The following is a 25,239-nucleotide window of genomic DNA, read 5'->3' on the forward strand; positions in this document are numbered from 1 at the left end:
TTGGTACTTTAACAGTCTTTTTCTAGTGCTCTTGGGATGTGGGGGGTACGAATGTGGGAACCTGAGCAGGGGGTTGAAAAAATGTCTTGTCTTTGGACACAGAACAGGCCAATGCATTAAAGAGAAGCAATACAACATCAACCACATAAGGACTGTTACTTTGACTAAAATTGTTGTTAGACAATAGATTACTAAAACATTCATTTTGCCGCAACAGATGATAGCAGCGATATAGTATTCTTGATCAAATAAATATGTGTACAAAGTGAATCAATCATGGCAATAAACAAAAGGTATTCTTCATATGGAGATGTCAGGATGGGTACCGTTTACATTTGAATCGGTACAGCACCAATACCCGGTACTCAACAGCATGTGTGTTAATACATATTGTTTTAGATAATACATATTTGAGCTGGTTATGGTAACTGGTGTGAAGTGAAGTGAATTATATTTATATAGCGCTTTTCTCTAGTGACTCAAAGCGCTTTACATAGTGAAAGCCAATATCTAAGTTACATTTAAACCAGTGTGGGTGGCACTGGGAGCAGGTGGGCAAAGTGTCTTGCCCAAGGACACAACAGCAGTGAAGCGGGGATCGAACCTGGAACCCTCAAGTTGCTGGCACGGCCACTCTACCAACCGAGCTATACCGCCCCAGTTTTGTTTTATTGTCACATTTCTGAGTATGTAGGTAAGACATTAAGTTGCAATTATAGTTCCAAGTCCAAGACGTTAGGTGGCAGTAGTCTATAGTTAATGGTGTGTTGCAATATTTGTTGCCCCCTAAAAAGTGTTAATACTGTATGTATTGTAATTATTATGCACCAGCCGTTTTAACCTCTAAAGGCCTTAGTGGCCACATGTGTGGACAGCACCTTTTAGCTCTTATTTCCAAAATTGTGTACTCAACTGAATTGGGGTCTTATGGCCACTTATGTGGACACTTATACTGCCATCTGGTGGTGTCAGAAGAGTATAACATACATTGGAATTTGGGGGGGAAAAAGTGTAAAAATAAAAATGTGCATGTCACTACACATGAAGTACACGTTTGTGCACTTATGGATAAAAGATGATTTTTAGTTTTTATTCTAATTAGGGTCCAATAAGCCCAAATAGCAGAGAAATAAAAAAACAACAACATGTAAACAAACAGCTTGGGCCTTAAGAGGTTAAATGGTAACGTGCGTCTCAGTTGTAGTTTTCATTATCAAATTTGTAGGGGTTGAAATCGCCGTGTAAAATCGCTAATGCTAATTAGTGGCATTTCAATAGCAAAGCCAATGTATATTAGCATCAAGCTAAAAGTGGAGCCTTAATTTACTTACACTGGAGCGTTTTTTTTTTTTTTTTTTGAGTCTAATTTTGTTGGCATTGAAAATTGCAACATTACTGAGAGGTCGTTTGGCTGAGTCCGCCCTCAGTGCTGCTGGAGTGATCGCCAAGTGCCGAGGAGATGTGACTTCATGCAAATTAGCCGAGCCTCCCAGTGTTTGTGTTTCTCAAGGTGGTGCTCTCTCTCTCTCCTTACCACAGACGTGTTTGAGAAGATGGTTCCAATGGCGGTGCAGCAGTCGGTGGGCGTGTACGGCCAGCGGAAGGCAGAGACCGTCAACAGACTGGTGGGAACCATGCGGGAGGCCACCAACCTCTGCAACGGGTAACAAGTCCAATGCTCCTGCACCTGATTTAGTCGGCGAGCTTCATCCTCACTCTCCCACCAGCGTGTTAGCGTCCCTCAACCTGCCAGCAGCTCTGGAGGATCTTTCAGGAGACTCCATCCCACAATCCATTGCTGAGAAGGCCCGGTCCGTGGTGCAGCAGGGGGGCCTGCAGACCATCGAGCAGCTGATCAAAGATTTGCCTGAGCTGCTGACCCGCAACAGAGAGATTCTGGATGAGGTGAGCTTCCAATATAACACACACATGGCGACAGCTTGCTTGTTGTCATGTGATGCCATTTAGCAGCGAATATTTGGAACACCCAAATATGGAAAACCTCCTCATAATCCCTAATGGCTGCAATCCCGGATCAGGATCTTCATTAAACTTCTAAGCCTCTAGTCTTTGGGCCAAGGACTGTGCGTCCGCTCACGTCAGCCAGGCCGTTATTCCAACATCTTGCTGATGAACACGCAAACAGACGACGGGAAGGACATAAAATGCGTCCCGCTTCCAAGTTTGTTGGCAAACTGGGAAAAAGTCCAAACGTAAAAAGAAAGCGGCGGCCATTGAAGCAAAAAGACAAAGAGGCTTCTCTGTCATCGAGAGAACAGAAAAGGACGTCGTTGCCGGGCAGAGTTTCTGTGGCTTTCCACTGCAAAACTGCCAGTCCTGCTGGTTTTGAAGATACTGCGCAAAATTTGTCAGTAAAAGGAAAGCAAGTGCTGGATTTCAGTTGGGTTGTCAAAGTAGGGCGGGGCCGAAATAAAATAAGAACAATTTTTTGCGAAAGAAAGTGTGTAAATGTTTATAAATATCCATCCATCCATCCATCTTCTTCCGCTTATCCGAGGTCGGGTCCGCTTATCCGAGGTCGTGTCGGTCAAATAAAATGAGGTGGCGACTTGTCCAGGGTGTACCCCGTAGAGATGCGCGGTTTGCAGACACAACCGCCCGATCCGCGGATTATCCGCGGATCGGGCGGTTGAAATAAAAAAAAATTAGATTTTATCCGCGGGTCGGGTCGGGCGGTTGAAATAAAAAAAAATTAGATTTTATCCGCGGGTCGGGTCGGGCGGTTGAAATAAAAAAAAAAGAAGATTTTAAGTAGATTCAGGCGGGTGGCAGTTAAACCAATTCGGAAATATATATACATAGTTAAATGTTGTTACCCACATACGAAAAACGAGCAGGCACCTGCAGCATATGCCACAACAGAAGAAGAAAAAAAAAGAGAGATGGACGCTTTTACGGAGCGGAGAAAGGACGCCTCGCCGGGGTCCTGGACCGAGGCCCCTTCCCCCGAGAGGGCCCCACCGGGAGCCGTAGCTGAGGTGATCCGCGAGAAGGGCCCGACGCACGTCCAGGGTCACCACCGCGCCCACTGCACCGACACCCCGCCTCGTCCGCCTTGGCCGCGGCCGGCGTCACGCGCAGCAGGTAAGCAGCTTACCTGCCTGCCACCCCCGTGGCCGGGGGCTCGTAACAGGGGTCACTCCGCGCGCTCCGCCCGCGCAGCTTACCTGCCCGCCACCCCCGTGGCCGGGGGCTCGTAACAGGGGTCACTCCGCGCGCTCCGCCCGCGCAGCTTACCTGCCCGCCACCCCTGTTGCCGGGGGCGCGTAACAGGGGTCACTCCGCGCGCAGTGCGCTCACGAAAGGGGTGGGGCTCACCCTGGTTGATATAGACAGCAGGACGGTGGCCATGGAAGTCGGAACCCGCTAAGGAGTGTGTAACAACCCACCTGCCGAATCAACTAGCCCTGAAAATGGATGGCGCTGGAGCGTCGGGCCCATATCCGGCCGTCGCCGGCAGCGAGAGCCGCGAGGGCTAGGCCGCAACGAGTAGGATGGCCGCCGCGGTGCGCGCTGAAGCCTCGGGCGCGAGCCCGAGTGGAGCCGCTGCGGGTGCGAGGGACATCGCACCTCCACACGCTTGGAGGTGCGCTCAGCGCGGCTCCATATGATTGCGCACTGGTGTGCGTCTGGGCCGTGACAGCGTGGCATGCATTGAATGTCTGTGCTGCATTGGATCAGTCTCCTTTCTTTAACAGGCAAAAGCTTTATAACCTCACTAATGCCTTGCATCGTCTATATTAGATATATAACAACGGGCGGGTGCGGGCGGATGCGGTTTTGATTAAATGTTAGATCGGGTGGATGGCGGATGGTTGACGACTTTCTGATGCGGTTGCGGATGAAATAATTGCCTATCCGCGCATCTCTAGTACCCCGCCTTCCGCCCAAATGCAGCTGAGATAGGCTCCAGCACCCCCCGCGACCCCAAAAGGGACAAGCGGTAGAAAATGGATGGAAAATTACATTACATTTTATATATTTATCTCCTGCCTATTATTATTTTCCATAGGAGGTAATAACAAATCAATATTTATTGATATCGCCTGCTAAAAACAGTTTCTAGCGGTATCGGCCAGCCCGGTGTTGAAGAACAAACTGTGTGTGTGTTTGTCATGAAGGCGCTGAAGATGCTGAACGACGAAGAGACGACGGACAATGAGCTGAGAGCCAAATTCAACCAGCGCTGGAACAGGACCCCCTCTGGAGACCTGTACAAGCCTCTCCGTGCAGGTGAGCTTGACTCTGCGGGCCCGTTTCCTTTGCCTCGTTAAGTCTCACCTCCACTTCCTGTCTTAGAGGGCGCTAACTTCCGCGACATCCTGGACAAGGCGGTGCAGGCGGACCAGGTGGTGAAAGACCGCTACAACACCCACTGTGACATGATCGCTCTGCTGTGCAAACCCGAGAACGAACTCAGCGCCGCCCTGCCCTCCGCCAACCCCACTAGGAAGCTGCAAGGCAGCGAGGTGCGTACGGGTCGGAGGCCGCGTCGGTCCGCCTTGTTGACGCTTGTCGCCCGCGCCGCAGGTCGTCAACGTGCTGCGCTCTCAGCTGACCCAGCTGGAGGAGGTGAAGAAGGAGCGCGAGGCTCTGGAGGTGGAGATCAAGGGCGTGGTCTTTGACATGTCCACCACCTTCCTGACGGCGCTGGCCAAGGACGGCGCCATCAACGAGGAGCAGCTGTCGGTCTCGCAGCTGGACCAGCTCTACGGCGAGCACAAGCAGCGGGTGCAGAACAGCCTCCGCCAGCAGGAGGAGCTGCTGGGACAGATTCAGGTAACCACCTGAGTAGAAAGGGCTATAGAAAGGCGTCACACTTTTTCCACGCGTGGGAACGACACCAGAATCGGTCAAAACTTTATTTATGTCGCACTTCATGCACAGGCAAGTTGCAACACATTAACAAAACATGGCACTGAGGATTGAGGAAAACGACACATTTGAGAATAAAAATCAATTTAAGTCATCTAAAAATAATATAAAACATGTTTGAAAATGCACGTTAAAATAAAATATAAATAAAGGAATAAACATAAAATATTGAGAATAATAGTAGTGATGATAGCAATACATAAAATATAACCTAAGTTAAAAGTTAAAGTAGCAATGATTGTCACACACACACGAGGTGTGGCGAAATTATTCTCTGCATTTGACCCATCACCCTGATCAGCCCCTGGGAGGTGAGGGGAGCAGTGAGCAGCAGCGGTGGCCGCGCCCGGGAATAATTTTTGGTGATTTAACCCCCAATTCCAACCCTTGATGCTGAGTGCCAAGCAGGGAGGTAATGGCTCCCATTTTTACAGTCTTTGGTATGACTCGGCCGGGGTTTGAACTCACAACCTACCCATCTCAGGGCGGACTAAGAGAAGTTTAAAATCAGTAAAAAGGTGTGCCTTTTAAACCTATTTATTTATATTAATTTCATATCAATGGTCTCTGCAGTCCTGGGGCTCTCTGGCAGGCTGTTCCACAGGTGGGGGCTATGGTGGTTAAATGCCACCTCTCCATGGCTCAGATAGAAGCTCTAAGGCAGGGGTCTCAAACTCAATTTACCTGGGGGCCACTGGATGCAGAAACTGGGTGAGGCTGGGCCGCTAGAAAAGATTTCTTTAAAAAAAATCTAGATTTGGTGGTAGTGGCGGTGTATATTGTAGCCCGGAAGAGTTAGTGCTGCAAGGGATTCTGGGTACCGTATTTTCCGCACCATAAGGCGCCCTGGGTTAAAAGCCGCGCCTTCAATGAACGGCATATTTCAAAACTTTGTCCACCTATAAGCCGCCCCGTGTTGTAAGCCGCATCTAACTGCTCTAAAGGAATGTCAAAAAAACAGTCAGATAGGTCAGTCAAACTTTAATAATATATTAAAAACCAGCGTTCTAACAACTCTGTTCACTCCCAAAATGTACGCAAATGTGCAATCACAAACATACGTATATCAACATGGACAGAGCTGCGTGAAAAAAGCCACCCGGCCTCTTCGCGTAAACTTAAACTTACCTTAACCACTCGCTCATCTTTTCTTCATCCATCCCTTCGAGTTAGCTTTTATGATGACGCCGGCTGGAAAGGTCTCTTTTGGCAAGGTCTTCCTTTTGAATATCACCATGGGATTTTCTGGCCATTAGCATGGCAAGCTAGAACCACAGTGAAGGATGACTTCTCATTCCCTGTGGTGCGAATATTCACCGTACGTGCTCCCGTTGTATCCAGTGCGGTTCACAGGAATATCAGTTGCTGTGAAATAGTACCGGTAATCCGTGTGCGGATGGAGAGATTGTGTCTTTTCATGAACCGGATCCCTGACGCTTAGTAGGAGCCCTTTTGTGGTCTTTACAGATGTAAACACACAAAGGAAATGAAACGTACGGTGATATCCGCGCGCTTTTTCTTCTTCTACGCGGGCGGGTGGTTGCTTACAGTAGAAGAAGAAGCGCTTCCTGTTCTATGGGGGCGGGTGCTTACCTTGGCGGTTGCTTGCGTAGAAGAAGAAGCGCTTCCTGTTCTACCGGGAAAAAAGATGGCGGCTGTTTACCGAAGTTGCGAGATCGAAACTTTATGAAAATGAATCGTAATATTAATCCATATATAAAGCGCACCGGGTTAAAAGCCGCACTGTCAGCTTTTGAGTAAATTTGTGGTTTTTAGGTGCGGCTAATAGTGCGGAAAATACGGTATTTGTTTTGTTGTGTTTATGTTGTGTTACGGTGCGGATGTTCTCCCGATATGTGTTTGTCATTCTTGTTTGGTGTGGGTTCACAGTGTGGCGCATACTTGTAACAGTGTTAAAGTTGTTTATACGGCCACCCTCAGTGTGACCTGTATGGCTGTTGATCAAGTATGTCTTGCAGTCCCTTACGTGTGTCTGCTAAAGCCGCATATATTATGTGACTGGGCCGGCACGCTGTTTGTATGGTAAAAAAGCGGATGCGACGACGGGTTGTAGAGGACGCTAAAGGCAGTGCCATCACGGCACGCCCTTAATAATGTTGTCCGGGTGAAAATCGGGAGAATGGTTGCCCTGGGAGATTTTAGGGAGGGGCACTGAAATTCGGGAGTCTCCTGGAAAAATCGGGAGGGTTGGCACTAACATTAAACTTTCATATTTAGGTGGGGGCCGCAAAATAACGCCGCGTGTCTGAGACCCCTGCTCTAAGGGGTCCTCAAGGGTTGATATGGTGAAAGCAGGTGAAATAGATGAGACATATAAAAAGGCTATCTATTGGTCACACTGCATAGATATGGGCGATACGGCCTAAAATTGACATTGTGAAGTGAATTGAATTATATTTATATAGCGCTTTTCTCTAGTGACTCAAAGCGCTTTACATAGTGAAGCCCATTCTCTAAGTTACATTTAAACCAATGTGGCTGGTACTGGGAGCAGGTGGGTGAAGTGTCTTTAACAAGGACACAACGGCTTTGACTAGGATGGCAGAGGCGGGAATCAAACCGAGAACCCTCAACTTGCTGGCACGGCCGCTCTACCAACCGAGCTACGCCGCCCCTGTAATATATATTTCAGCCGCATGCGATAACGATATAAATTGGCATCTATCCATTTTCTACCGCTTGTCCCTTTTGGGGTTGCTGGAGCCTATCTCAGCTGCATTATTATTTGACACATTAATGATGATAGAATGGTTTCACGTACATGGTAACATATTGCATCATTTCCTGTTATATTATTTATCAAAATGTTTATTAATCTACTGCTGACTTTCTGTTGTAGCATGTTCTATCTACACTTGTGTTAAAATGTAACATGCACGTATTCTTCTCTAATTTAATATTTGACACTACTTTTGGGCGATCCTACAAATTTGGGGATAGATCCAACACCAAGTAGATGCAGAGGCGGTATCGGTCATACATGCTGATACTTTCAATGTCATTGAATGAAATGTACAATGGAAGACATTACCTGCGTCTCAGTATTTACACCAGGGTGTCAGTCTGGTTTTCGTTTGTTACCATGAATATTATTAAGGATTCACCTACATGATATTAGTACACAATTGCCTGTGCATTTAATCATCCATCCATCCATTTTCTACCGCTTATTCCCTTCGGGGTCGCGGGGGGCGCTGGAGCCTATCTCAGCTACAATCGGGCGGAAGGCGGGGTACACCCTGGACAAGTCGCCACCTCATTGCAGGGCCAACACAGATAGACAGACAACATTCACACTCACATTCACACACTAGGGCCAATTTAGTGTTGCCAATCGACCTATCCCCAGGTGCATGTCTTTGGAGGTGGGAGGAAGCCGGAGTACCCGGAGGGAACCCACACAGTCACGGATCATTATTATTATTATTATTTTTTTTTTTACGAACTAAAAAAAAAAAAAAATGTAGATTGGCAGCTCAGTTGCCAAAATTGTATTGTAGAACTTATGGTGTTTTTTTACGTCATATTACTGTAAATGGGGAAAAAAGGTACCACTGTTTTTTTACGGTAAAATTCTGGTGACTGAAAAACTATTTTTTTACCGTAAAAATCTGTGGCTGCAGTTGTTTTTACAGTGCATTATTGTAAATAGAAAAACGGCAACACTCTTTTAATGGTAAAATTCTGGCAACTGAGCAGCTATTTTTTTCTGTAAAATCTATTGTATTTTTTTTACTTTTCAGTTTAATGGTTAAGCTGCTTTAAATTAATAAGTCACTAAGATATTTTTTTTTCTTTAAACAAAAATTTTTTGTAATGTATGATAGTATTTTTGTTACATTATTAGGTAACATGAAACTAACAGTTCATTATTATCAGATTATAACTACTCTTTAAACCTAAATCTATACAAAACATTATTATTGCAGATTAATACATAAATCATGCAGAATTTTTTTGTAGGAAATAAAGTTTAATGTATATTTGTTACATTGTTAGATGATATTGAATAAAAATGTATGCAATTGCATGTATTTTATTCTGTCAAATTGTAAAAAACGTTATATATATATATAATTAGAATTTGTGGTGTTTTTTTACAGTAAAATTCTGGCGACTGAGCAGCTAGTTTTTTTTATGCTGTAAAATGTATCAAAATGTTTACTATTTTTCAATTTAGTGGATAACTTGCTTCGAAATCATTGGTCAATTTTTATTTATTTTTATTCAAACAAGAAAGTGTGTAATGTATGGTAGTGTGATATTTGTTAAATTATTAGGAAACCTGATTATAACTACTTTTCAACCTAAATTCACACAACGTAACTAACAATACATAATTAACTTAAACAACATTATTATTGCAGGTTAATACATAAGTCAGGCAGAAATTTGAGTACCGTATTTTTCGGACTATAAGTCGCAGTTTTTTTCATAGTTTGGCCGGGCTCCAGTGCGACTTATATGTTTTTTTCCTTTTTTATTATGCATTTTGGGCAGGTGCGACTTATACTCCGGTGCGACTTATACTCCGAAAAATACGGTATTTTTTTTATTTTAGGGGAAAATAAATTCATGTGTATTACATCTGTTATATTACTAGATAATGTTGAATAAAAATGTATGCAATTGCATGTATTTTTTTCTGTCAAATCATAATTTATATATATATATATATATATATATATATATATATATATATAATTAGAATTTGTGATGTTTTTTACAGTAAAATTCTGGCGACTGAGCAGCTAGTTTTTTTTGTACTGTAAAAATTATCAACATTTTTACTATTTCTTAATTTAATGGATAACTTGCTTCAAAATCATAAATCAATCAGATATTTATTTTTATCTAAACAAAAAAGTTTGTAATGATAGTGTGATATTTGTTACATTATTAGGAAACCTGAGTATAAATACTTTTCAACCTAAATTCACACAACGTAACTAACAATACATTATTAAAATAAAGAACATTATTATTGCAGGTTAATACATAAGTCATGCAGAAATTTTTGTATTTTTTTTATTCTAGGAAAAAAAATGTCATGTATATTACATCTGTTATCCATCCATCCATCCATTTTCTACCGTTTGTCCCTTTCGGGGTTTCGGGGGGGTGCTGGAGCCTATCTCAGCTGCACATGGGCGGAAGGTGGGGTATATCACTAGATAATATTGAATAAACATGTATTCAATTGCATGTATTTTTTTCTGTCAAATCGTAAAAAACAAATTTATATATATATATATAAAATATAATTAGAATTTGTGATGTTTTTTTACAGTAAAATTCTGGCGACTGAGCAGCTAGTTTTTTTTGTACTGTAAAATTTATCAACATTTTTACTATTTCTCAATTTAATGGATAACTTGCTGGAAATCATAAGTCAATCAGATATTTATTTTTATCTAAACAAAAAAATTTGTAATGTTTGATAGTGTAATATTTGTTACATTATTAGGAAACTTGATTACAGATTTTTATACGACTTTTCAACCTAAATTCACACAATCGTAACTAACAATACATTATTAACAGGAACAACATTATTATTACAGATTAACACATCAGTCATGCAAACTTTTGAGAAAGAAAAAAAAGTTTGCCATGTATGACAATACAATGTTTGTTACATCACTAGGAAACCTAAAACTAACCGTTCATTATTATCCCTGATGCCACATTAAATGAGGTAGCGGGCCAGATTTGGACCCCGGGCCTTGAGTTTGACTCGTGTGATTTGCACAGTTTGACTTTTTGACGGTCAAACGCTTTGAATGCTTTCAGAGTTATTAAGCGCGTCTCGCAGTCTTGCTCGTAAACGTCAGCCTCTAATGTACTTTTTATGGTGCGTGAAAAGAGAGTTGCGGGGTTGAACGTGCGCCCTCCTTGCAGACGTCCCATCAGGAGTTCAGCAGCCTGAAGCAGGCCAACACGGAGGCCAACCAGAGGGAGGAGGTCCTGAAGAAGCTGGCCTCGGCCCACGACAGCTACGTGGAGATCAGCAGCAACCTGCGCGAGGGCACCAAGGTTCCACCCCCTTTCTCCCTGCACGCCTGCTCAGCTGCTTCATTCCCTGTCTTCTCCCTCCGCAGTTCTACAACGACCTGACTGAGATCCTGCTCAAGTTCCAGAACAAATGCTGCGACATTGTTTTCGCTCGCAAGACCGAGCGGGACGAACTTCTCAAGTGAGTTGATGGAGTGTTCTAGAACAGGGGCTCTTACCCTCTTTGACCTCGGGGCCCAACTTTTCCACTACAAGGGGGCCTGGAGCCCACTCAAATGTTAGCATTGAATTAGTAATCTTACTCTGGATCTACTAAAAAGGGAATTTTTCTAGGTTAGCGACTAAAGAATAAAACGATCAAAGTCACTTCCTACTTAAAAGTGAACTTTTCACGGTTAGCGATTTAAAAAAAAAACAAAAAAAAACAACAAAAAACGATCAAAGTCACTTTCTGCTAAAAAGTTAACTTTTCAAGGTTAGCGACTAAAAAAAACCCATCAAAGTCACTTCCTGCTAAAAGTGATTTTTTTCAAGGTAAGCGACTAAAAAGAACGAACCGGTCAAAGTGACTTCCTGCTAAAAAGTGAACTTTTCAAGGTTAGCGACTAAAAAGAACAAGAATAGTTAAAGTCACTCCTAAGGTTAGCGACTAAAAAGAACCAAACAATTAAAGTCACTTCCTGCTAAAAAGTGAACTTTTTAAGGTTAGTGACTGAAAAGAACCAAACAATCAAAGTCACTTCCTGCTAAAAAGTGAACTTTTCAAGGTTAGCAACTAAAAAGAACGAAACGCTCAAAGTCACTCCCTGCTAAAAAGTGAACTTTTTAAGGTTAGCGACTAAAAAGAACAAAAACGATCAGTCACTTCCTGCTAAAAAGTGAACTTTTCAAGGGTAGCGATTAAAAAAAAAAAAAAGCGATCAAAGTCTCTTCCTGCTAAAAAGTGAACTTTTCAAGGTTAGCGACTAAAAAGAACAAAAATAGTTAAAGTCACTCCTAAGGTTAGCGACTAAAAAGAACCAAACGATTAAAGTCACTTCCTGCTAAAAAGTGAACTTTTTAAGGTTAGTGACTGAAAAGAACCAAACGATTAAAGTCACTTCCTGCTAAAAAGTTAACTTTTCAAGGTTAGCGACTAAAAAAACCCCATCAAAGTCACTTCCTGCTAAAAAGTGATTTTTTTTCAAGGTAAGCAACTAAAAAGAACAAACCGGTCAAAGTCACTTCCTGCTAAAAAGTGAACTTTTCAAGGTTAGCGACTAAAAAGAACAAAAATAGTTAGTCACTCCTAAGGTTAGCGACTAAAAAAACCCCATCAAAGTCACTTCCTGCTAAAAAGTGATTTTTTTTCAAGGTAAGCAACTAAAAAGAACAAACCGGTCAAAGTCACTTCCTGCTAAAAAGTGAACTTTTCAAGGTTAGCGACTAAAAAGAACAAAAATAGTTAGTCACTCCTAAGGTTAGCGACTAAAAAAACCCCATCAAAGTCACTTCCTGCTAAAAAGTGATTTTTTTTCAAGGTAAGCAACTAAAAAGAACAAACCGGTCAAAGTCACTTCCTGCTAAAAAGTGAACTTTTCAAGGTTAGCGACTAAAAAGAACAAAAATAGTTAGTCACTCCTAAGGTTAGCGACTAAAAAAACCCCATCAAAGTCACTTCCTGCTAAAAAGTGATTTTTTTTCAAGGTAAGCAACTAAAAAGAACAAACCGGTCAAAGTCACTTCCTGCTAAAAAGTGAACTTTTCAAGGTTAGCGACTAAAAAGAACAAAAATAGTTAGTCACTCCTAAGGTTAGCGACTAAAAAAACCCCATCAAAGTCACTTCCTGCTAAAAAGTGATTTTTTTTCAAGGTAAGCAACTAAAAAGAACAAACCGGTCAAAGTCACTTCCTGCTAAAAAGTGAACTTTTCAAGGTTAGCGACTAAAAAGAACAAAAATAGTTAGTCACTCCTAAGGTTAGCGACTAAAAAGAACCAAACGATTAAAGTCACTCCCTGCTAAAAAGTGAACTTTTCAAGGTTAGTGACTAAAAAGAACAAAACGATCAAAGTCACTTCCTGCTAAAAAGTGAACTTTTCAAGGTTAGCAACTAAAAAGAACGAAACGCTCAAAGTCACTCCCTGCTAAAAAGTGAACTTTTTAAGGTTAGCGACTAAAAAGAACAAAAACGATCAGTCACTTCCTGCTAAAAAGTGAACTTTTCAAGGGTAGCGATTAAAAAAAAAAAAAAAAAAAAAAAAAAAGCGATCAAAGTCACTTCCTGCTAAAAAGTGAACTTTTCAAGGTTAGCGACTAAAAAGAACAAAAATAGTTAGTCACTCCTAAGGTTAGCGACTAAAAAGAACCAAACGATTAAAGTCACTTCTTGCTAAAAAGTGAACTTTTTAAGGTTAGTGACTGAAAAGAACCAAACGATTAAAGTCACTTCCTGCTAAAAAATTAACTTTTCAAGGTTAGCGACTAAAAAAAACCCCATCAAAGTCACTTCCTGCTAAAAAGTGATTTTTTTTTTCAAGGTAAGCGACTAAAAAGAACGAACCGGTCAAAGTCACTTCCTGCTAAAAAGTGAACTTTTCAAGGTTAGCGACTAAAAAGAACAAAAATAGTTAAAGTCACTCCTAAGGTTAGCGACTAAAAAGAACCAAACGATTAAAGTCACTTTCTGCTAAAAAGTGAACTTTTCAAGGTTAGTGACTAAAAAGAACAAAACGATCAAAGTCACTTCCTGCTAAAAAGTGAACTTTTCAAGGTTAGCGACTAAAAAGAACGAAACCCTCAAGTCACTCCCTGCTAAAAAGTGAACTTTTTAAGGTTAGCGACTAAAAAGAACAAAAACGATCAGTCACTTCCTGCTAAAAAGTGAACTTTTCAAGGGTAGCGATTTAAAAAAAAAAAAAAAAAAAAAAAAGGCGATCAAAGTCACTTCCTGCTAAAAAGTGAATTTTTTAAGGTTAGTGACTAAAAAGAACCAAACGATTAAAGTCACTTCCTGCTAAATAGGGAACTTTTCAAGGTTAACGACTTAAAAAAAACAATCTAAGTCACTTCCTGCTAAAAAGTGAACTTTTCAAGGTAAGCGACTTAAAAGAACAAAACGATTAAAGTCACTTCCTGCTAAAAACTAAACTTTTCAAGGTTAAAGACTAAAAAACCCCCATTAAAGTCACTTCCTGCTTAAAAGTGATCTTTTCAATGTGAGCGACTAAAAAGAACAAACCGGTCAAAGTCACTTCCTGCTAAAAAGTGAACTTTTCAAGGTTAGCGACAAAAAAAAAACGATCAAAGTCACTTCCTGCTAAAAAGTGAACTTTTCAAGGTTAGTGACTAAAAAGAACAAAAAATATTAAAGTCACTCCTAAGGTTAGCGACTAAAAAGAACCAAACGATTAAAGTCACTTTCTGCTAAAAGGTGAACTTTTTAAGGTTAGCGACTAAAAAAACCCCAATCAAAGTCACTTCCTGTTAAAAAGTGAACTTTTCAAGGTAAGCGACTTAAAAGAACAAAACGATCAAAGTCACTTATTGCTAAAAAGTGAACTTTTCAAGGTTAGTGACTAAAATAAAACGATCAGTCACTTCCTGCTAAAAAGTTAACTTTTCAAGGTAAGCGACTTAAAAGAACAAAACGATCAGTCACTTCCTGCTAAAAAGGGAACTTTTCAAGGTAAGCGACTGAAAAGAACAAAATGATCAGTCACTTCCTGCTAAAAAGTGAACTTTTCAAGGTTAGCGACTAAAAAGAACAAAACGATCAAAGTCACTTATTGCTAAAAAGTGAACTTTTCAAGGTTAGTGACTAAAATAAAACGATCAGTCACTTCCTGCTAAAAAGTGAACTTTTCAAGGTTAGCGTCTTAAAGAACCAAACGATTAAAGTCACTTCCTGCTAAAAGTGAACTTTTCAAGGTTAGCGACTAAAAAGAACGAAACGCTTAAAGTCACTTCCTGCTAAAAAGTGAACTTTTTAAGGTTAGCGACTAAAAAGAACAAAACGATCAAAGTCACTTCCTGCTAAAAAGTGAACTTTTCAAGGTTAGTGACTAAAATAAAACGATCAGTCACTTCCTGCTAAAAAGTGAACTTTTCAAGGTTAGCGACTTAAAGAACCAAACGATTAAAGTCACTTCAAGGTTAGCGACTAAAAAGAACAAAACGATCAAAGTCACTTATTGCTAAAAAGTGAACTTTTCAAGGTTAGTGACTAAAATAAAACGATCAGTCACTTCCTGCTAAAAAGTTAACTTTTCAAGGTAAGCGACTTAAAAGAACAAAACGATCAGTCACTTCCTGCTAAAAAGGGAACTTTTCAAGGTAAGCGACTTAAAAGAACAAAACGATCAGTCACTTCCTGCTAAAAAGTTAACTTTTCAAGGTTAGTGACTAAAATAAAACGATCAGTCACTTCCTGCTAAAAAGTGAACTTTTCAAGGTTAGCGACTTAAAGAACCAAACGATTAAAGTCACTTCCTGCTAAAAAGTGAACTTTTCAAGGTTGGCGACTAAAAAGAACAAAACGATCAAAGTCACTTCCTGCTAAAAAGTGAACTTTTCAAGGTTGGCAACTTAAAAAAAACAAAAAACGATCAAAGTCACTTCCTGCTAAAAAGTGAATTTTTCAAGGTTTTTTGTTTGTCATCATTTTTGCACTTAAAAAAATTCTCCATGACCTTCTGTTTGTTATTACTGCCACAAGTGGTGGAAAAGTGTATTACAACTGAGAACCGTTGCGGCCCATACAAACAACAGCTGAGATATTTTTTGGCGGCCCTATGGTTAAGAAACACTGTTCTATGACGTGTTTTATCGCAGGGAGTTGCAGCAGAGTATCGCCCGAGAGCCCAGCGCCCCCTCCTTCAATGTCCCCGCCTATCAGAGCACCCCCGCCGCCCCACCAGGCGGCCCCACCCCAGCACCTAGGACCGTATTTGTAAGCCCCCTCACCTCAGCACCCCCACATGCCCACAGCGGTTCTTCACTGTTCTCCAATCTTGTTCTTGCAGACCTTGCCCACTCAGCAGACCCAGGCCATTCCTCAGCCCCCAGCCAGGCCCCCTCCACCCAACTTACCGACACAGGCCGCCTCCCCCAACCCACCTGCGGGCACTCCCAGCAGCAACCTGCCGCCGGTGGCCCCGCCCTCCCAGGCCCAGGGGCCCCCTTACCCTACCTACCAGGGGTACCCACAGTGAGTTTGATCAGTTTCTTCACAATTCAGATGAAATCTTATTTGGGCGTGTCAAAATGAACACATGTCATTTATCACCCAAAATATTGCAATAATCATGTATGAATGCAGATGTATTTATTCTGAGGGCTTGTGTACTATAACCACGGACCTGAAAGGTTGTGATCAGGTCTGTGTAAACATGAGTTGTCACTCCAAAGTAAACTTGATATAAAAGGTGTTTTTGAGTAAAACATTTAAAAAAGTGTTCCTGCATGAGTGATGTTGGAGGAAGGGTGCAGTGAACTTACTGTCCACGAGTCTCAGGGACGCACTGCATTTTTCCCTTGGAAAACCACATCGTGAATAGGGATGGGTACCGTTGGTGCCAGTTCTCAATACCGCTACTGAACAGTACCAAGTTTCGGAACTTTTTATGTGTGTTAATGAATATAAATTGTTTGATATAATTACATTTCTTATGTAACATGTACTGTATTTTCTGGACTATAAAGTGCACCTGTATATAAGCCGCACCCACTACATTTTAGAAGAAAACATTTTTACATGTTTTAGCTTCACCGTACTATAATTCCTCTATAGGCTTAGTGGCCACGTGTGGACAGCACCTTTTAGCTCTTATTTCCAAAATTGTGTACACTACTGAATTGGGGTCTTACGGCCACTTATGTGGACACTTATACTGCCATCTGGTGGTGTCAGAAGAGTGTAACATACAATGGAATTTGAAAAAAAACAAGTGTAAAAATAAGATTTAGCATGTCACTAAACATGAAGTACACGTTTGTGTACTTATGGACTAAATACATCATATCAAAAGATGATTTTTAGTTTTTATTCTAATTAGGGTCCAATAAGCCCAAATAGCAAAGAGAAATTAAAAAAGCATGTAAACAAACAGCTTGGGCCTGAAGAGGATAAGATATATACATTGTGAAATTAGTTATTTACACAGAAATATTCCTTACCTGTTTATATATACCTTAACTGTTTCCAAACGGTGTCTGTAACAGGGCAGTAAAACGACTGATCAAACAAAACAGAAGTCATCGTCATGGACCCATTAACCGCAGAAGCTAGCTCTCCAATCAGCTAAACAGACTCAATAACTCCGCGGTGACGTTTTGGGGAATTTATAAGGAATTTGTGAAACTGAAACAACACAAAAAGAATGCCATTGTAGGTTAATCATACTAAAACAGACATTTCTAGACGTGTTAGCATATTAGCTAATGCTAACTACGCTTTACAATAGCACGTACAAATATGCATGAAAACACTCCCACAGACATCACACATAGGACGGTTTAGTAAGTATGAATTGTCATAGTTATATTGTAAAATGTACAAACGTTGCTTGGAGTGATGAAGGAAGAATCCATACGAGTGGGAACGCTATGGACGGGTGGAAGACGGAACGACACTTGTACTTCCGGTTGAACGCTCCAAACAGAAGGGCAGTGCAGCACCTGCAGTGAGCGATCTCGTCCAAAAAATTAGTGACACCTGTATAGTTTCGTAGCTTGTTTTTTAAAAACGATTTTCATTATGGTTGTCAGCGAAGAAAAATCCATAAATCAGCTGCACAGTGCAAAGCGTAGGAACAAAAGTGGCAGCTTTTAGTCCAGAATTTACGGTTAATATCTAAATAATAACAGCTAGTAGAAGCGTAATTTGATGTCTTTTAATTTACTTTTATTTTCTACTCAGTGGCCTAGTGGTTAGAGTGTCCGCCCTGAGATCGGTAGGTTGTGAGTTCAAACCCCGGCCGAGTCGTACCAAAGACTATAAAAATGGGACCCATTACCTCCCTGCTTGGCACTCAGCATCAAGGGTTGGAATTGGGGGTTAAATCACCAAAAATGATTCCCGGGGCGCGGCCACCGCTGCTGCTCACTGCTCCCCTCACCTCCCAGGGGGTGATCAAGGGTGATGTGTCAAATGCAGAGAATAATTTTGCCACACCTAGTGTGTGTGTGTGTGTGTGTGTGACAATCATTGGTACTTTAACTTTTATGCTACCCTGTCAAAATAAAAATTTGACTGGGTAGCGGAAACCAAAAGTCATCGCTGTCTAATTATGCAACTAGACGTTTTTTTTCTTTTATTTTCAACGAAGCAGCACATTTTGACAGAGCACCGGTTAAAAGGAACTGTATTCCGTCAGCTCTGCCAGTACAGTTCACACACCCTTTCAAGTACCGTATTTTCCGGACCATAGGGTGCACTGCTGATGAGCGGGTTTGGTCAGGTTTATTTTCATACAAAAGGCTACAATTATAGGGTGCATTAAAGGGGTCCTATTATTTTTTCTGTTTCTAAATGTAAAAGACTCTTTTGTGGTCTACATAACATGTGATGGTGGTTCTTTGGTCAAAATGAATGAATGAATGAAATAAGTTTATTTCGGTCATATAATCAACCATTAACCATTTTGTGTGACCAGTTTAACAGTACAGATTTTACATATTTAACAATCATACACATTTACACACAAAAATAAAATAAAATAAAAAGAATGACCGAAAAAGGAATAGGCTGAAGCCAAAGCTTATATTTGCCTATCCCAGGGGTCGGCAACCCAAAATGTTGAAAGAGCCATATTGGACCAAAAATACAAAAACAAATCTGTCTGGAGCCGCACAAAATTAAAAGCCATATTACATACAGATAGTGTGTCATGAGATATACATTGAATTAAGAGGACTTAAAGGAAACTAAATGAGCTCAAATATACCTACAAATGAGGCATAATGATGCAATATGTACATATTGCTAGCCTAAATAGCATGTTAGCATTGATTAGCTTGCAGTCATGCAGTGACCAAATATGCCTGATTCGCACTCCACACAAGTCAATAACATCAACAAAACTCATCTTTGTGCATTCACGCACAACGTTAAAAGTTTAGTGGACAAAATGAGACAGAAAAAGAAGTGGCATAAAACACGTCCTAGAAAGTCGGAGAAAGTTATACATGTAAACAAACTACGGTGAGTTCAAGGACCGCCAAAATTAGTAGAACAAAACGGCGCTCGCCAAATACTCGAATCAGTGAAGCATGTTTAATATAAACAGTGTGCTTTGTAACAATTAGGGAGGTTTGTGTCATGTTTGTCCTCCTACCGAAACCATATTAAAACAAAAAAATTTTTTTTTTCCCCCTCATCTTTTTCCATTTTTCATACATTTTTGAAAAAGCTCCAGAGAGCCACTAGGGCGGCGCTAAAGAGCCGCATGTGGCTCTAGAGCCACGGGTTGCCCACCCCTGGCCCATCCTATACATTCACTGAAAATAAGATTGCCTGGAACATCAACGTTAAAAAAAAAAAAAAATCAATGGGATGAAAGTAATTGTTACTACATTTTGTAATTTTTAATTATTTCACCTTTCAAGGTTTTCTTAAACCTTAACAAAGAACTGCATGTCTTCAACTCATCACTGAGTTGAATATTTTCTGACAGTCTCTTCAGGATGCGCCGTTTTGTGGGCGGTCTTATTTACGTGGCTCACCTTCGACAGCGTCTTCTCCCCGTCATCTTTGTTGTAGCGGTGTAGCGTGCAAGGACGGGAGTGGAAGAAGTGTCAAAAAATGAGGCTAATTGTTTTAATGACATTCACACTTTACTTCAATCAATAGCGGAGCAGAATCTCCTCATCCGTGGCTCACTAGTGCAACAACAACGCCGGAAAACTAAAGTTCCTTGGGTGAATAATGTAAACTCACTACACCGGTATGTTTTAGCGCTTTCATGGCATGATAGAAGTTAGAACTTTACACTACTTTATATTAGAAATGGCAACAGCGGAGGATGAATGTCACATAACAAGAAGATAGAGAAAAAGAAGAAGCTTATCAACTACGGCGTCGAACTTGCGCAAATTTTCAGGACTTATGCAGATCCCAAATACAGATCAGCAGGTACCAGAAGGTAAGAAAAGTTGCTTTTGCATATTATTGCAAAACAAAACGCCAGATAATGTCTTACCTTATACACACACCATAGTAATACTCCTAAATTGAAGCACAGTACAATCCATCAAGCGGTGCGGCTTCATAGCTTACCAAAGTTGTACTGAAACATTTTGACAGGTTTTTGAGCTTTGCGTGAAATGTTCTATATTTTCAATGGAACATTTAAAATGTTGGTGTTTACTTAGAGACTTAGACTTCCTTTTTATTGTCATTCAAATTTGAACTTTACAGTACAGATAAGAAGGAAATGTCGTTGCATTAGCTCATGGTAGTGCAGGATAAAAGAGCAATAAGGTGCAGATATAAATAAATAGATTACTGTACAGATAAATATTGCACTTTTGCATATGCATCCATGTTTATGGATGGATGTTATATTGTTTTTATATTCCAGCCAGTTAATCCATTTTGGGGGGAATTGAGGGGATTATTATGATGCGTTCAAGAGTCTTACAGCCTGAGGGAAGAAGCTGTTACAGAACCTGGAGATTCTGCTACGGAGGCTGCGGAACCTCTTTCTAGAGTCCAGCAGTGAAAACAGTCCTTGGTGGGGGGTGGGAGGAGTCTCTGCAGATTTTCTGAGCCCTGGTCAGGCAGCGGCTTTTTGCGATCTACCGGATAGGAGGAAGAGGAGTCCTGATGATCATGAGTCATATTGCAGTCTGCACGTATCTCTTATGTGTGACTGCCATCTACTGGTCACACTTATCATTTCACCATGTACCAAATAAAATAGCTTCAAAGTCGGAAAGCACAACCAAAATAATTCTGTACATTAGGCGCACCGGGTTATAATGCGCACTGTTGATTTTTGAGAAAATGAAAGGATTTTAAGTGAACCTTATAGTCCGAAAAATACGGTATACTCCCCCCATGCACCCTATGGAGCAGACCTAGGCAAATTAAGGCCCGCAATGTGGCCCGCCGGACATTCCCAAAAAATGTTTTTAGATCTTTAAGATGGAAACTAGCTGCCATTATGATGTGCAGTGATGTATTCTCATACTTGCCAACCCTCCCGGATTTTCCGGGAGACTCCCGAAATTCAGCGCCTCTCCTGAAAACCTCACGGGACACATTTTCTCCCGAAAATCTCCCGAAATTCAGGCGGACTCAGGTCCATGAGGACCTGAGTCCGCTAACCCACAATATAGCCAGCATACCTGCCCAATCACGTTATAACTGTAGAATGGTGGAGGGCGAGTTCTTGGTTTCTTATGTGGGTTTATTGTTAGGCAGTTTCATTAACGTCCTCCCAGCGTGGCAACAACACACAACAACAGCAGTCACTTTTTTGTATACCGTAAAGCAGTCCATCTGCCGTAAACAGCAATGTTGTGACACTCTTAAACAGGACAATACTGCCATCTAGTGCATTTGATGAAAGCACTTTTGTGCGTGCCACACATCAATGCATCATCAGAGTTCAGCATGGTTAGAAAAATAGTGACAGAGAATAGAACAAGGATGGACAATTCAACCCTTAACTCAACAATGAGTAGATGAGTGTTATGTGTGTGTATATGTGTAAATAAATGAACACTGAAATTAAAGTATTTATTTTGTGTATATGTATATATATATATATATATATATATATATATATATATATATATATATATATATATATATATATATATATATATACGTATATATATATATATATATATATATATATACACGTATATATATATATATATATACATATATATATATATATATATATATATATATATATATATTATATATATGAAATACTTGACTTGGTGAATTCTAGCTGTAAATATACTCCTCCCCTCGTAGCCACGCCCCCAAACACGCCCCCTCCCACCCCGACCACGCCCACCTCCCGAAATCGGAGGTCTCAAGGTTGGCAAGTATGTGTTTTCTATACAAAGTCTTTCAATGTTTGGAATCTGCACTATACTAGTTACTATGGTCATCTAATTAGTTACTATGGTCATCTAATTAGTTAGTATTCTACGTCACAGCAGCTCAGACGAGGCACCAAGCAGTGTGGGCGGGAAGCGTTTCCACAGACGCGGAAGGAGATTTTCACAACAAAGTTCTAAAGCTTAGTGATTGTAGGTGGGTTTAAATTGTACCCTTCGCGTTCATATTTCACTGTTTGTTGCATTTTTGTTGCGTTTCACTTGATTGTAAAATATGTCGATCGAAAGAGGGTGTGACATTCATATTTTGTCAATATTCAGTGTTTTATCGTTCATAGAATTTAAAATTCCATTACGTTTTTTAAGGCGGTCTGTCATAACGTTTTTAGCATTCAATCAGACATTATTGTGAGGTTTTGTATTAGTGTTCCTAAAAATAGATATACCGGCCCCCAGACACATTTTTTTCTCTAAATGTGGCCCCCGAGTCAAAATAATTGCTCATGCCTGCTATGGAGGGAGCTAACTTGGACTGTGTGTGCTTGCAGGTACTTCCAGATGCCAATGGGCTACAACCCGTACGCCTACGGCCAGTACAACGTGCCCTACATGCCCTACCAGGGTACCCCAGGCCAGGCGGGCTACCCGGGCGCCCCCCCGGCAGCGCAGGGCTACCCCGGCTATCCTGCCCAAGCCCCCCCGCAGCAGCAGCAGCAGCAGCAGCAGCCGTACTTCCCTCAGCAATGAGCGCGCCGAAAAAAACCCAGCAGATCACAGAAATACCGCGCCCTGCTCTCTCACCCTTTTACTTTTATACTCCTGGTCGTCTTCTTCTGGGCTCTTTCCACAAACCTTGATTCAAACACTAACATGTTATTTGTCCTATTAGTCGCTTTATGTACGCTCAGGCTGGACCACTGCACTCCACTCGCATAGGATACTTGGACGGCCCCGTCTTTAGCAGATATTTTTGTAATTAAACCTAACAAGCCTCGGTGATGTACAAAAACCAGAATGGCCTAAAGGAGGTGGCTGTTCTGCTCTCTTCTCTCCTCTTCGCTGTCTTTGTTCCAACCACAGGCTGTACAATAGATAATATATGTATAAAACTATACCACAGGCTCAACATTGCCTTCTTCTTTTAGGGCTTTTAGCTCGGTCGTCGGCACGCTCGCCTCATGCGGACCACCCGAGTTCCAGTCATACTCGCCAACCCTCCCGAATTTTCCGGGAGACTCCCGAATTTCAGTGGACAACCATCCTCCCGATTTCCAGCCGGACAACAATATTGGGGGCGTGCCTTAAAGGGGAACATTATCACAATTTCAGAAGGGTTAAAACCATTAAAAATCAGTTCCCAGTGGCTTATTTTATTTTTCGAAGTTTTTTTCAAAATTTTACCCATCACGCTTCAAAAAGCTTCAAAGTGCCTGATTTTAACCATCATTATAAACACCCGTCCATTTTCCTGTGATGTCACACAGTGATGCCAACACAAACAGCAAGGTATAGCGACATTAGCTCGGATTCAGACTCGGATTTCAGCGGCTTAACACTGTCTGATAAGATAATTACTAGCAACTATGAACTAGGTTTACAGCATATGAAATACATTTGGCAACAACATGCACTTTGAGAGTGCAGACAGCCCATTTCAGACGCGCTAAGAACGTATATTTTTCCACGATTTCAGCACTCAGGTTAACCATACCTAAATAGACACAAAATACCGCATTACACAAGACTACCCGAGTGTACTCGAATGATTGAAAAAAATAAATGTTTTTAAGCTAAATTATTGGTAAACACAGTTTATGTATAATCATTTACGTAAAACCGCGAGTAATTAATAAAGTTTTCATCAATTAATATATTCTGTAGACATACCCTCATCCGCTCTCTTTTCCTGAAAGCTGATCTGTCCAGTTTTGGAGTTGATGTCAGCAGGCCAGGGAAGCTAGGGTCGATATTCTTCTCTTGATCATCTTCGGTGGCATAAGGGACCGTGTGAGCCAAGACATCCAGGGGGTTTAGCCCGACGAAAGTGAGAAAATGGCGGATTGCTTCCCGATGTGACGTCACTCAGAGAGCGAATAATAGAAAGGCGTTTAATTCGCCAAAATTCACCCATTTAGAGTTCGGAAATCGGTTAAAAAAATATATGGTCTTTTTTCTGCAACATCAAGGTATATATTGACGCTTACATAGGTCTGGTGATAATGTTCCCCTTTAAAGGCACTGCCTTTAGCGTCGTCTCTCACCTGAAAAGGAGACTATTATATATGTCTCCGTTATCCATAGGTTTATCTATAACCCATAAAGTAGGCAGGCACGGAGCTATTTCTCAGCGTGTGTTTATTCCAGCCCGCACGTTAATACACTGACACGCAACATCATGCATTGCTTCAAAACTACGGCAAGTAGTAATGTCCAAAATTTCCAGCCGGGCAACAATATTGGGGGCGTGCCTTAAAGGCACTGCCTTTAGCGTCTTCTCTCACCTGAAAAGGAGACTATTATATATGCCTCCGTTATCCATAAGTTTATCTTTAACCCATAACACGGTGGCCGAATGGTTATAGTCACTCATGAACGGTCAGAGAAGCACAAGGCGGCGGCAACGCAGTATTATGGGCCACGTTGCTAAATGGACACCCGAGGGTGTTAACATATGCAGAGACAAATATGGCTATGCTGATAGTTGCAAGCAACATCCCGTTCTCATTTGCGGATGTTTTCAACAAATCCGTGAAGGATATGTTCCCGGATTCAGAGATGGCTCGCCAGTACTCAAGGGCAGAACAAAAGCTACTCAAATAGTGAAAGGTAAGTGTTATTTTTTTTTTTTAAGTAAGCAGCAAGTACAGTACAGTTAGTAGAACAACTATGTTTTCATTACTGTGTACTATACTATACTATAAATAGTATAGTATAAGCGCTTCTTCTTCTACGGTAAGCAACCGTCGACTTAATTTTCCCCCGTAGAAGTGAAGTGAATTATATTTATATAGCGCTTTTTCTCTAGTGACTCAAAGCGCTTTGCATAGTGAAACCCATTCCCCGTAGAAGTTCTTCTTCTAAGGTAAGCAGCCACCGACTTCATTTTCCCCCGTAGAAGAAGAAGCGCTTCTTCTACGGTAAGCAGCTGCCGACTTCATTTTCCCCCGTAGAAGTGAAGTGAATTATATTTATATAGTGCTTTTTATCTAGTGACTCAAAGCACTTTACATAGTGAAACCCATTCCTTGTA

General features: G+C 41.2%; 1 protein-coding gene across 2 annotated transcripts in view; it reads left to right on the top strand.

Annotated features, from left to right (window-relative positions):
- Nucleotides 1–23,115, top strand: part of pdcd6ip (programmed cell death 6 interacting protein) — a 73,099-nt gene extending 49,984 nt beyond the window's left edge. For both annotated transcript variants that reach the window (XM_061930899.2, XM_061930900.2), the window contains exons 9-18: nt 1,540–1,663; nt 1,728–1,905; nt 4,143–4,254; nt 4,321–4,490; nt 4,552–4,800; nt 10,819–10,953; nt 11,019–11,113; nt 15,744–15,861; nt 15,935–16,119; nt 22,538–23,115. In XM_061930899.2, the coding sequence (XP_061786883.1) occupies nt 1,540–1,663; nt 1,728–1,905; nt 4,143–4,254; nt 4,321–4,490; nt 4,552–4,800; nt 10,819–10,953; nt 11,019–11,113; nt 15,744–15,861; nt 15,935–16,119; nt 22,538–22,736 (1,565 nt within the window). In that variant the 3' untranslated portion in view covers nt 22,737–23,115. The remainder of the gene's footprint in view (nt 1–1,539; nt 1,664–1,727; nt 1,906–4,142; nt 4,255–4,320; nt 4,491–4,551; nt 4,801–10,818; nt 10,954–11,018; nt 11,114–15,743; nt 15,862–15,934; nt 16,120–22,537) is intronic.
- The last annotated feature ends 2,124 nt before the right edge of the window (nt 23,116–25,239 follow it).

This window comes from Nerophis lumbriciformis, linkage group LG37 (genome assembly GCF_033978685.3).
Source record: "Nerophis lumbriciformis linkage group LG37, RoL_Nlum_v2.1, whole genome shotgun sequence".
In the NCBI taxonomy this organism is placed as follows: Eukaryota; Metazoa; Chordata; class Actinopteri; order Syngnathiformes; family Syngnathidae; genus Nerophis; species Nerophis lumbriciformis.